This window comes from Clupea harengus, chromosome 4 (genome assembly GCF_900700415.2).
Source record: "Clupea harengus chromosome 4, Ch_v2.0.2, whole genome shotgun sequence".
Classification (NCBI taxonomy): Eukaryota; Metazoa; Chordata; class Actinopteri; order Clupeiformes; family Clupeidae; genus Clupea; species Clupea harengus.
Genome location: NC_045155.1, coordinates 28,104,608 through 28,116,555, shown reverse-complemented (window position 1 = coordinate 28,116,555; position 11,948 = coordinate 28,104,608). Strand labels below are relative to the sequence as shown.

Sequence of the window (11,948 nt, the reverse complement as noted above, 5' to 3'; positions counted from 1 at the left end):
AGTTTGAGCAGACTGAGGCTCACTAAAAGTGCCTGTTGGAATGTCAGACAACAGCTTTATGACACCAGAATTCCTTCCACCAGAAATGCTTCATTAAGGAATGAGTAATTTTAGCAAAGTGTGAGCCTTTAGGGAGAGCAACCGTAAACACGAGCTTGCTGAGGGTGTTTGGTCAACTCTGCAAGTCAACGGCAGCTTTATGACACCCGAAATCCCTCCGCCGTGGAAGGCTCATTTAGACAGCTTTCCACTGATCTCCCTCGCTCCACAAGAAGGAGCGCAGTGCAAGAACGTAGTATGGTCCTAATTTATGTGGAATTCCTCTGTCTCCCCAGAGCAGTGGAGGAGAGGGCTACCATGGGAACCCATCTTCTGAGAATCGCAGGCTTGACGGATACATGACACATGGCCAAATACGGTTATGCGCCACTCAACACCACTTTTACCACCTTATCGAAGCTGAATAAAGAAGGAAGAGGGGGAAGTAGGAAGTGATTGTTTGTTTGAGAATATCCTGAAATATACATTAGATTCCAGGTATACATCCTGAGGGCCCAGGAATCCACCCCTTGTGGCATCCACAATGTTTTTCCACAGAGAGAAAGACCTGTGGCTCATGAGTGAGACATAGTATATGTTCCCTCTATGCTGTGTGTTTTCTTGAGAAGATGTATAAACTATCCAAAAACGAGGAAATTAGTGTAAATTTAAAGGATGCCAACACAAACATGGATAACATTTATATTATCAATTTTGCACTGATCTATGTCTTACACTGAACTTTCGCTGAGAAGTACTGTGTATCACACTGAGCTACAATGAGTGGCACCAAGCTGGCATTTTGATTCGCATTAAGTTAAGGCCAATGTTATGTTTAGATTTAGGGTTGTGTAATAACTTATGTCACCATGTAGTTCCTGACGTTCTTGGACAGACATGCATTAGGTCTGGATTGTTTCACTTAATGAAAATAACATTACAATTAACACACAAAAAAACAACACACAATGTAAATAGCCTTTTCTTATCTGCTATGAGGCACTTTCGGACCAGCTAAGACTTTGAAGTCTTTGAAATATTAACTGCTAGGCTGGTCGGCATTACCTTCAAGTTATCCAACCAACCTGGCATCTGCACAGCATCTGTAGATAGCGTGAAGATTAGAACTGAGATTTTACTCTTAAATCTCAGTCAGGTCCCATCGGAGGGGAGACTTGAAAACTACATGTTACATCTAACACCATGTTAGGCTTTTTTACCATGTGAGTACAGATTACAGTGATCAAGGGATGAATGGGGTGTTTTAATATACGTGTTAACCTCATAACAGTTTGTACAAACCTTCCTCAAGACGTGCCTGCAATAAATATTGTGGATGGATAGGGTAGCCATGGATACTGCTCCGCCGTGAGTGGGTGTGCTATGCTAACTGAGACCTGCGGGTGGTGCATTTCTGAGCCCCATAAAACACCATACTTAGCCTCTATGCAAAGACAAGAGGTGACAACTTCACTACTGGAGCTCCAATGCAAGCGCCAGTCACGATATGAGGGGAAATGCGCAGCCAATCTAGAGCGCAATGAATGAAAAGCTTTTGCATTGGATTTTATATCGGACAAGCCATACCATGTCAGCGGAATGGAGATCAGTGCTTAAAGGATTGAAGATATCTTATTGAGAACAGGAATAGACTTGTAACTCCTAAAATTACTCTCAGAATAGGTTATCGTATTTTTCCGAGGACAAGTATTTATCTGGATTATCTGTAATGGCCGGGATGGGCAATGATCTTGGAATTCTGCTCCTGGCGTGTCTTTTTGTGATGATGGGTAAGTTTTTCTCATTGTCCCATTGTGCTTAGTATTTAGGGACTGTACACTAGGCTGATGTTTTTTTCTATATTCAGTTGGTGGTATTGTGTGTGCATGCATTTGTGTAAATTACAAACATCTGTCAAAACATTAAAGAAGTCAGGCGTGTTTAGACGATTGTGAAATAGTATTTCACAAAGTATTGAACTTGTCGGTATTTGTTTGAATTCTTTAATCCTCAATGACTGTTTTATTGTACTGAGTGTTTTTTCTTTATATAACTTTATTATGCATATAATCAAAGAGGCATCAAGAGCCGGGAGAAATCTCGGTGAGACGCAGTTGATCCCGAAGGTAGAGTCTCCCCCACTCCAAGACCACCGCGGAGGATCCGCGCACCTGGACCAGAGAGGCTCTGAGTCCCATACCAGGACCAAGAGGTGCACATGCTACTCCTACAAGGACAAGGAGTGCGTTTACTACTGTCACCTGGATATCATTTGGATAAATACACCAGAGTAAGAATTCACTCCTCCTTTTTAATGATGACCAGAGATTTTTTGTGAGGTACTGGTGTGATTCCCGTGATTATTTTTAGAGGGGTTTTTCCCGGCTTTAATGCAGTGTTTTGTGAATGGCCGAGTGTCGCAACCCTCCTCTACAGCAGGGTTTTAGGGCGACCAGGTAGAGTTTGTAACACGCGGACAGTTGTAACTTGCTTAATGTCTCAGCTCGTGTCGAACGTTATGCAATGAAACTCACAAACAACACGTGTGATGGCATCAGCTTGTGTCGCATTCTCTGTCAAAAGTTATAGACTGAAGTCATTTTGTGGGGCAAATGTGTTTAAGTTTTGCGCAAGACTGCACAATTGATGCGTTTTGACAGGAAAACAAGTAACAGGTGGTTGTGATCAGTGATTTCCGAACTAGATGCTAGTATAATTATTAGCTGCATACAATGTGTTATATTACTATCATTTTATCAAATATTAGGATAGTTTGCCTGGGAATAATTGTAAAACGTATTACAATCGGTTGCAACCAGCAAGCATAGACAGCCAGTGAATGAGGCTAGCCACTTTTGCGAAAATATGATACCCTTGGTTTGTAAGCGAGTATCTCACTGGCATAAAACCCTTATCCAGCACTATTTTGGTTTATATAATGCATGGCTTTTGCCGTAAATTGTACTTTAAACTGGCGTATTAGAATTGTCCTCAGCCACTGTTGCCTGCTGTAATTGCCCCCAAGGCATTTAGATGAACTAGAGGTAAGATAGCGGTGCGTAATATGACCGCTACATAAAGTGAAAGAATGAGCAATAATTAAGTTAATTTTCCGTTCCAAGGAAAAGTGTAGGAAAAGTTGTTTTACATCTTATTCTGAGTGAACATTTAAGGAACTATAGTTGTGGATGTGGCAGCTGTACACTGATAGACTAGGGTGTAAAGCAGTACCTGTGACGTTCTGTGGTTTTGTCTGCCTGCTGAATATGACGATGAGTGTGACTCTATAACAGATGAATCATGTACATGTATAATGTTTTCCTAAACAACAATATGAGCACCATTGTATAACTGTAGTCTACTTGGCATTTATAACATGAAAGCTTGTATAACATGGGGATTATTGTTAAAGGCAAGGATATTTTATATTTAATAAATATAGCTGCAAGCAGCGATCATCGGGGTCCAAGCAGAATGTGTGAACCCCAAGTAGTGAAATGTTGGATGATTTGACCACTTCAACAGGGGAAAGAGGACTATTTGAATTTTGTACATATGAGGTAAGGATTTAAAGACAAAATTAATTTTGAAGCTAAACCAAACCATGTCAGAGAAACAGTGGAAAACATTTGGGTAAATAGCTTCTATATGCCATTATGAAAGAGCCAACAAAATTTCATGAGATTGGCCATTCACACAGGCATGTTTTGGCTGCTGAATTTTGATTGGCTGTTGGCAGCCATTTTGTTACGAGAGCCAAATGGAACTTTACGAGATGTGAGCAAATGTATGTATAAACATACCAGTAAGCATTCCACAGTTTAACATTTGAGCTTCAGTGGTTCTTGAGATGGTTCTTCAGTGATTCTTGAGATGGTTCTTCAGTGGTTCTTGAGATGGTTCTTCAGTGGTTCTTGAGATATTGAAATGTATCAGTTGTGGCGCCCCCTCTATGGATGAAAATTCACAAGGATGTGGTAGTGATGCAAGGCGCGAACATTTACATCACAAGATATTGGATACTGAATGCTAGATTTTTGCGTTGAATATTTTGTGGCGCCACGCCACAAATAAATCATAATGAGCTAACGTAATGCGTCTCCTGAAGACTAACTTGCCATAAAAAATCATAATTTTTCTAGCTATTGCCTAAAAAGTGCTTTAAGTCTACCAGACTTCAGGCAATGCACACCTAGGGACACAAACCTTATATTCCGCATCAGCCTTGTGAGGCCACAACCATACCAAGTTTCATGTGGATTGGCAAAGTCTATGCATATATTGTCGACAAAAAAGTGGTGAAAAAAGTGTGGAAGAGGAAGAAGAAAACTTTGACAAACACGATATGACCGCGGTCACAATTAGAGACAAGTCACATGTGCTTGAATAAGTGAAGTACATATAGAGATGAAAGATGTTGTATGTTTAAATGAAGGTGTGGTGTGGGGGAGACCAGGTACAGTAGGACCACACCTGGTGTAGGGGAGACTAGGTACAGTAGGACCACACCTGGTGTAGGGGAGACTAGGTACAGTATGCAACAAGACAAAAGTACAACAAAGCAAAGCTACAACTGTACCTGGTCTCCCTAAACCAGGTGTGGTCCTACTGTACCTGGTCTCCCCCACACCAGGTGTGGTCCTACTGTACCTGGTCTCCCCCACACCAGGTGTGGTCCTACTGTTTGAGGTGCATTGATAAACATAACAGTTTTTGAAGTTTTATACTTTTGTGGGGATGTTGTGGTACAAAGTAGGGTCATTTAGTCCTATTGTTAGTTTCACAGACTCAAACGTGGCTTCAGTGTCGAGAAGTTTCCATCTTAAACCGGCCTTCCTCCTGTGGACTCTCACATTCAGCCCTGCGCTTTTCTGTTTGAGATCAACGCCATAGGTTGAGCTCCACCTTCTGCGTTTGAGCGCTGAATTAGTTCAGAGATGTAAAACCTGCTGCTGAAATGGCTCCTGCTCTCATTAAATAAACTAAACATATATAATTTCCCCACAGATGGGAACTTGCTACATGTGGTCGTTCGACTGTAGAGCTTGCTTTTAAATGCATGGCAATGCCTCCATACTAGTGAGGAGGATCCTTTGAATTCTCATTTTTCAAAAAATTGAGGACTGGTGGCCACACTTTTGGCCTAAACTCTACAAAGTAACAGTATCAACAAAGATTGAAAAAAAATCCACATATTCCACATTGTTGATAGTAAAGACAAGGACAGTCAAGGTCACATGCACTTGACCGTACTTCTTTATAGTAAACATGCCTGTGATGAAAAGAGCCATTACATCAGAAGGCCAGTAGGGGAGGTGGCAGTTGAAAGGTAAGTATCCCGCCAAAAGAATTATGAAATCTGAAGTCCCCCATTAATTCAATACACCATGTAACAAATGCCTCCTAATTTCTCTGGCTAGGGGCTTTAGACAAAAACACTTGTCATGATGCACAATCCAGATATTGTGATTTATGGTTGTCAAAGCTCCTTTAGAGGTGGGTTTGGAAACATAAGCATACTTGTTAATGTGTGTATTTGTATTTATTTGTGCTGTCTGGACAGTAATCTAATTAGAGTCACGATTCAATTTGTCATGGTTTGGCTTGTGTAGTAGGTTGAAGCTCACAACCCCCATTAGAGACAGATGTGTCAGTAGCACAGCTTACGTTTGAATGATTAGTCGGGGGGGTGTTTGGATTTGTAGTTTCTGAGGAAATAGTCTCTGTCCATGGTCCTGATGTGCTGAATTAAGACATTCCATGTGTTGTAATTTTTCAATTAACAAGGGGCTCTTAAATGTCTGCGTGAATAATTTAGCTGCCCTCTCTATTCAGTGTATGTGTTGTCAGACTCACAGACACACACAGCTGTAACCGCAACACTGCGAAGAGGGGGGCATGTTTAGAAATCCACAAATGGGTGAGATTTGTATTTACTATGAAGTCTGCTACCATGGACATCTTGTCCGTGGTGAATTCCCTCAGAGACCCTCAGTGGTGGGTTTGTTTGTTGTGTGTGCTGTTTGATGTGTGTCTGACATTTGATTAGATTAGATTCCGCTTTATTGTTATTGTGAGGAGAACGGGTACAAAGTCGATGTAATGCAGTCCTGAGTTTGTGTCAGCAGTCTGTGGTCATTAGAGACCTCTTCCCCATCAGATCCCCTTGGCTGAGTCGGGAAATGGATGCCATGACTTTGAATACCAGCCCTGTGAGCTCAGAGGAATCTGTTGCACCAAACAGAGTGGACTCAGATCAGAGAGAACTTTTTCATTAGAGTCTGAAGCACTGTAAGTCCTCCCAGATGAGACAGAGAGAAAGAAGGGCAGACAGAGACCGGGGGGGGGGGCAACAGAAGGGGTAAAAGAGAACGAAAGAGAGAGCAGAAAGAAAGAGAAAGGGAGAAAAGGCAAAAGAGAGTTAAAGAACAATGGATGTGGAAAGATGGAGCGGGAGAGAGAGAGGGAGAGAGAGAACAAGAGAGTGGAGGAGTGCAGGGCAGCTATGAAGCCCAGATAGTCATGCTTCAGTTTGGCTGGTGAACAGGCCTCTGATGACTGCAGGGCTGCAGTGCATTTTATCCTCTGCATGTGGTGGAAGACCCCGCCATCACTGCTGGCTTAAGGCTTCACAGAGGGGTTAGCGGTAATGATGGGTGTCTATTACAGGTATCTTCCAGGAAATTCTGGATTCCTTACGCGCATTTCGGTGAAAATCCACTGAGGATAGTTTTGCTTTTACACTCAATACTGCCACAATAACAAAGGCTTTAGAGCGGGTGTGGACACCCCAGTGACCTTTGATTATTTTTTAGATACATTTGCAACATCACACTATCAAATATTTATTAAAATTGCCAAGTGCCCAGTCTCTAAACAGGTCCCCAGAGGGTCTATATATCAATGTCCAGATGTGAGGGGTCCAACATGTGGCTTTCCCTTAATTTTTTCTCCTATAACATCACTGGAGCTTCTCAGATCTGGCAGCATTTGCCATTTTCTTGAAGCCTTTGTTGTACTCGCTCATATACACTCCCAGGGCATCTTGGCAAGACGCAATGAGAGCATTCTTTCCCTACCTTTTATATCCATGCCAAGGCCCCACTTGTCTTGTCTTAGGAGGTGCCCAGTACATTTCATCTCCCAGGGTCCACGCATTCGCTGCCCAGTCAGGTATCGCTTTAACCCACTTCAGCCTTTAGGGGTCCAAGCAGCAACAGCTTCTTCTTATTCATTTTATTATTATTATTATTATTATTATTACTATTATTTATTTTAATTATTATTCTACAGTGAAAAGGGATGGGCAGCAAAAACCGTAAGTAGCACACACACCGAAATTTGACCAATTAATTGCGCAAGTGAAATTACCCTGTCATTTTCCAAAAAATCGATTCCTCCGAGGCCTGTCATCCGATTTTCACGACATGTGGTATAGTTATATATGGCCTCATTTGATCATTTCCCTAAAGTGCCAATTGGCTCACTTATAAAAATGGGATTTTTAAATAATGCGTCAATCAAATCTGACGCCGTGCCCATGACTGCAGTATCTTCTGATGTAAAGGCCCAAATGTAACAAAACTGTATACAGTCAATCGTCACAACATTCTTTGGACGCATGCCACATTTGGTGAAATACGCTACAAGAGACACATTTCATTATCTCAAGAACCTAAAAATGGATTTGGTGTTTTTTTAACTTGGCCCCATTTGCTCACATTTCCTGAAGTGTGAGTGCCCTCTTTCAGCTGTCAAATCCTTCAATCTTTTGCCACTTGGGGCACTTCGCACATGATGCTTGGACCCCGATGATCGCTGCTATATATCATTTATTTTCATCCAAGGAAAACCGTTTTAGTTGCAGAGTTGCAAGAAACGAAACACTTTTCTCCGTCTCACTCAGTGTGCCCACACACGCACCACCGCAAAAAAAAAGAAAGAAAGAAAAATTCAGATTATTTTTTCAAGAAAGAAAGCTATTTTCATTGAAAGGAGAAAATATAGCATCTGCTAAGCATTCCAAGGCTACACTACACATGTAGTTTAGGCATGCTCACTGGGTAGAACAATGGATCAAGATGTGTGTAACTGTTACTGGGACAGGGTATGCAGGCCTCCAGATCATTAATAGGCCCCTACTCTGCTCCTAGCCAAAGACAGAACAACAGCTCCAGTTTAGCGCAGTAAATATGACCAACGTGTGGTTAATATCACCACACACGTGCTCCTCCATCCAAGCGTGTTTTCTAGTTCACGTCGGATTTCTCTCTCTCTGAAGTTGAATATTGGGCTGTAATGTAACAGATTACTGTAAAAAATATCATCTTAAATATGGAAGGAGAGTCATGGTTGAGTGTAAGCAACCCTAAAATACATGGACTGACGTCTTTTAAGAAGTACTTGTGAGGCTTGTGTGGATGTTGTCTGACCATGGATTCAAACTATTGTTTGTAGAGACAACATGATCTCTTTTGATCAATTTTGGTGAATTTTCAAAGCAAATCAAAACCCCAAAACATGCTTTTGAAATAAATGGGTGGTGACAATTAACCTCTCCCAAGCTTTGAAAGGGGATTTTGAGCTCATGTCAGAGGACAAACGGTTTTGTTTATATCCCTCTGTACAAAAGTATGGCCTCACATGGTTCCTATTTAAACTGATTCCTTCAGACCGTTTGGCCGTTTGGTGAAGGGAAAAATAGACCCATCTGACGGTTTTCTGATTTAAGGGCGAAGGGTATGGCAAGGGCAAATATTACCACCACTTGTGCCAGAGAGTATTGGAACAGAGGAGCAAGATGGTGGTTTTAACGTTGAAACCGAATAACAGACATTGTTTCCACCTGGGTAACCAATAAATAACTCTCAATTTTTGATGAAACCCTTTACATATGTTGACATAGCACTATAAAACATCCTTTTAAAAGGAACTGGACGAATACTTAGGTGTATAGATAAGTACAGTAAGGCTAGTGCATTCTGTGATCTTGTCCTTTGCTCTGCATGGCATTAACTGATGTTGGATGTTTGATCTTGTCCTTTGCTCTGCATGGCATTAACTGATGTTGGATGTTGTTTCTTGGCAGGCGCATGGTGCCATATGGGATGTCAAACTACCGTGGATCCCAGCGAGTCAAGCGCTCCAGCGGGAGCCCGGTCCGTGGCTTGCGAGACATGGAGCCCCTGCGGTGTGTCTGTGCGGACCAGCAGAATCAGCAGTGCACACACTTCTGCAGAAGGTATGGAGTCGTTAAAGGAAGATGTTTTTGAACTCACTGTTTTATATAAGGCCCTCCGAAAAACATGTAGCTGAATTCCTCTCGGGATGATGTAAGCTGTGGTTCCTTTTTCCTTTTGAATCTTCCATGACATCTACCAGCCAGTGAAATGAACAGATCAGTCCAATATGATACATTCACAAGTGGGGATAGACTTCATAGGTCTCAGATTAGACTCTATGAATAGGAAGCTTTCAGTACATGTCTCCAGTACATGTCTCCAAGGTAGATGGTGGTGTAAGTGCAGTCATAGTTGCATGACAATGTTTTCATGGTGGTTTAAGAAAAAGAAATGATAAAAGAAATGATTTGCACTTCTAGATGTTCTCTTTTTTTTTTAGGTCCGAGGCGTCTACTATAGGCCGGACACCCAGAGGAAGGGGACCTGGATAAGCCTTGACAGTCTCTTGTCTGATGGCACAAAAGACAATACATTGCTCCCCCCCCCGGCATAAACTGGTGTTCCGGCAGGACACACGCTGAACACAGAGGCACGGAAAGGAGTACGCCGGGTATTCCAGGTGCATTCGTCAACATTTCGGACACCCCTCCTGGCGGGTTACGCCTGAATTCCAGAGGACAAACTACCCACAGTTTAGGAAAGTATGCGTTTTAAAAGCAGGTCAAACTGAGGTGAAAAATGTGAGTCTTAATATTGACTGGACATCCTGCATCCTTGGGGAAAGAGAAAATCGTCCCATTTCAGCAAGAGACTAGCTAATAGCCCACGTGTTTTTTCCGACCACCCAGTCAGCATGTGCGCTCCACAAACACAAGACACATCATTGACGAGTCTCAAATGTGAGGTCTGTGTATCAGCAAACTGGAATCCTCTGAGGTGAAAGAGTGCCTTATGCTTGAGATATAAAAATACTGCTTCGTCCTTCACATGTGGCTATTTGTGTGCCTGACATTCTCTCTCAGTGAGCAGCGTGGATGTCTACAACTTGTATTAATATGATATATAGTACGTACAGTGTGTAAGTGAAGATGAGGGACTTTGTGTTAGCATATGATGAAATTAGCCTATGTGTGCTTTCATGATGTCACAAAGCCATTTCTTTAAACAAAATCAATGACAGCGCAACACAGCTGATAGCAACTGCAAACTGCCAAAATACTCTCCTCCTGGACTGTGCAGCAATCCTCATTAATCATAAATCATGTACTAACCTGATGCATTTCAACTAAAGCCACGAATATTCATGATGGGCTCTGTCTGCGAGTAGAATAAATCTATGCTTTGTTAATTCATTATTTCATTAAGTTGTTTGTTAATGTTAATTTATATAGCTAAAGTATCTGCAGATATCAAAATAAATGTTCTCTCTAAAGCACTGTGTTCGCACTGAAAGGTATTTACAGTCATAGTTGTTTTGTTTGTTTGTTTGTTAAGTACTATCACAAACGTATGCTTCAAGTTATGGCTGTACAAAGTGGGCATACTGCAGACGGAGGAAAGACAGTACACTGAAGTGTTATTAAAGCCATTTACAATATCAAACTGGTGGAATGTCATTGAATGATGCATACACACAGTATGTGTATATCAAGTCTACAGTACTCTTGATCCCCATAACAGACATGTGGGATGAATGCTGAATTGACCACTTCTACAGTCTCTTAATGATACCAGCATTTGCAAACATTGATGGCAGAATACTGGTGCGAAGAAGTGGTTCTTAGTGGTTCCTGTCAGACTCATAGAGCACTAAATGTAGGCTGTCTTGGTTGGTTGCTGTGCACACCACGCTTTTTACAACTGCTGTGTCTTTTTTGGGACAAAGATAAAAACACCCAATTGCTACTGTGGTTCCCTCAGCTGTCCTGAAGATCCTGTCCTGTTGAAAAAGCATTCCAAAATCTCTTAAACCGGTGTTGAGAGGAAAATGTTCTTTTTTGCCAAGAGAAGCCAGTATATACATCCCATCGCTGTACTTTCTGTCATGCTATATGAAGGATCTTGTCCAAAGAGCCTTCCTTTCGTCCGTAAAGCATACCTAATACAGATTAAAAAAGAGTGAATCTCAGGTCAAACTATGCACACAGGGACGATACATAATCATACACCATAAAAATCCTGTATAAATCAAAGCCAAGCCTCATGTGGGAGTCTACAGGTTAATCGTCTACAGGAGAAAAAAGGAATTATCCCACCCAGAGATATTTCACGGACAATTAAGTAACCTGCCAATCTCCATCTCTCTCCCAGCCTTCTCTCCTCTTTGTCATGTGTTTTTTTCCCCCTCAGAAATCCCCCAGTTAACATACTTGAACCTGACGCTGCAGTGCTCGAGATGAGTTTCAGCGTTTGGGAGTCTGAGTGATTTACCTTCCCAGCTATGAAGGGCACCTTGGTGGATCCACCTGCACCGTGTGTGGCAACAGAGTCTGAATCGCGAGATATGAGCCACTGCTACTTAATGCTATAGGGGACATCCTGGTATTGTCAACTGCCTACACTCCACTCCTACACTCAGGGGTGTGCAGCTTTTTCTGTGAATGATGAATCTATCCCTGAATGGGCTTTTTCAAGGGGGGGGGGGGGGCAGGCAATGCTGCCACAGATTTTAGGAGCATATACACTTTGGCTTCGTGAACACAAAAATGTATCCGTAAAACCCAAACA

The 11,948-nt window shown here is 42.0% G+C and overlaps 1 protein-coding gene across 1 annotated transcript; it reads left to right on the top strand.

The window, feature by feature from the left end:
• The first annotated feature begins 1,301 nt into the window (after positions 1 to 1,301).
• edn3b (endothelin 3b) lies at positions 1,302 to 10,823 on the top strand. Its single transcript, XM_031566941.2, has 4 exons — positions 1,302 to 1,829; positions 2,116 to 2,329; positions 9,128 to 9,280; positions 9,661 to 10,823. The coding sequence occupies exons 1-4, from the start codon at positions 1,769 to 1,771 to the stop codon at positions 9,710 to 9,712; spliced, it is 480 nt and encodes a 159-aa protein (XP_031422801.1). The 5' UTR covers positions 1,302 to 1,768; the 3' UTR covers positions 9,713 to 10,823.
• Positions 10,824 to 11,948: the final 1,125 nt, after the last annotated feature.

What these genes read in the sequence shown, in the direction of transcription:
- edn3b (XM_031566941.2), top strand. Translation starts at nt 1,769, where the DNA reads ATGGCCGGGATGGGCAATGATCTTGGAATTCTGCTCCTGGCGTGTCTT. An exon ending in GTGTCTTTTTGTGATGATGG is followed by an intron (nt 1,830 to 2,115) that starts GTAAGTTTTTCT and finishes ATATAATCAAAG; the next exon opens with AGGCATCAAGAGCCGGGAGA. An exon ending in TGCACACACTTCTGCAGAAG is followed by an intron (nt 9,281 to 9,660) that starts GTATGGAGTCGT and finishes TTTTTTTTTTAG; the next exon opens with GTCCGAGGCGTCTACTATAG.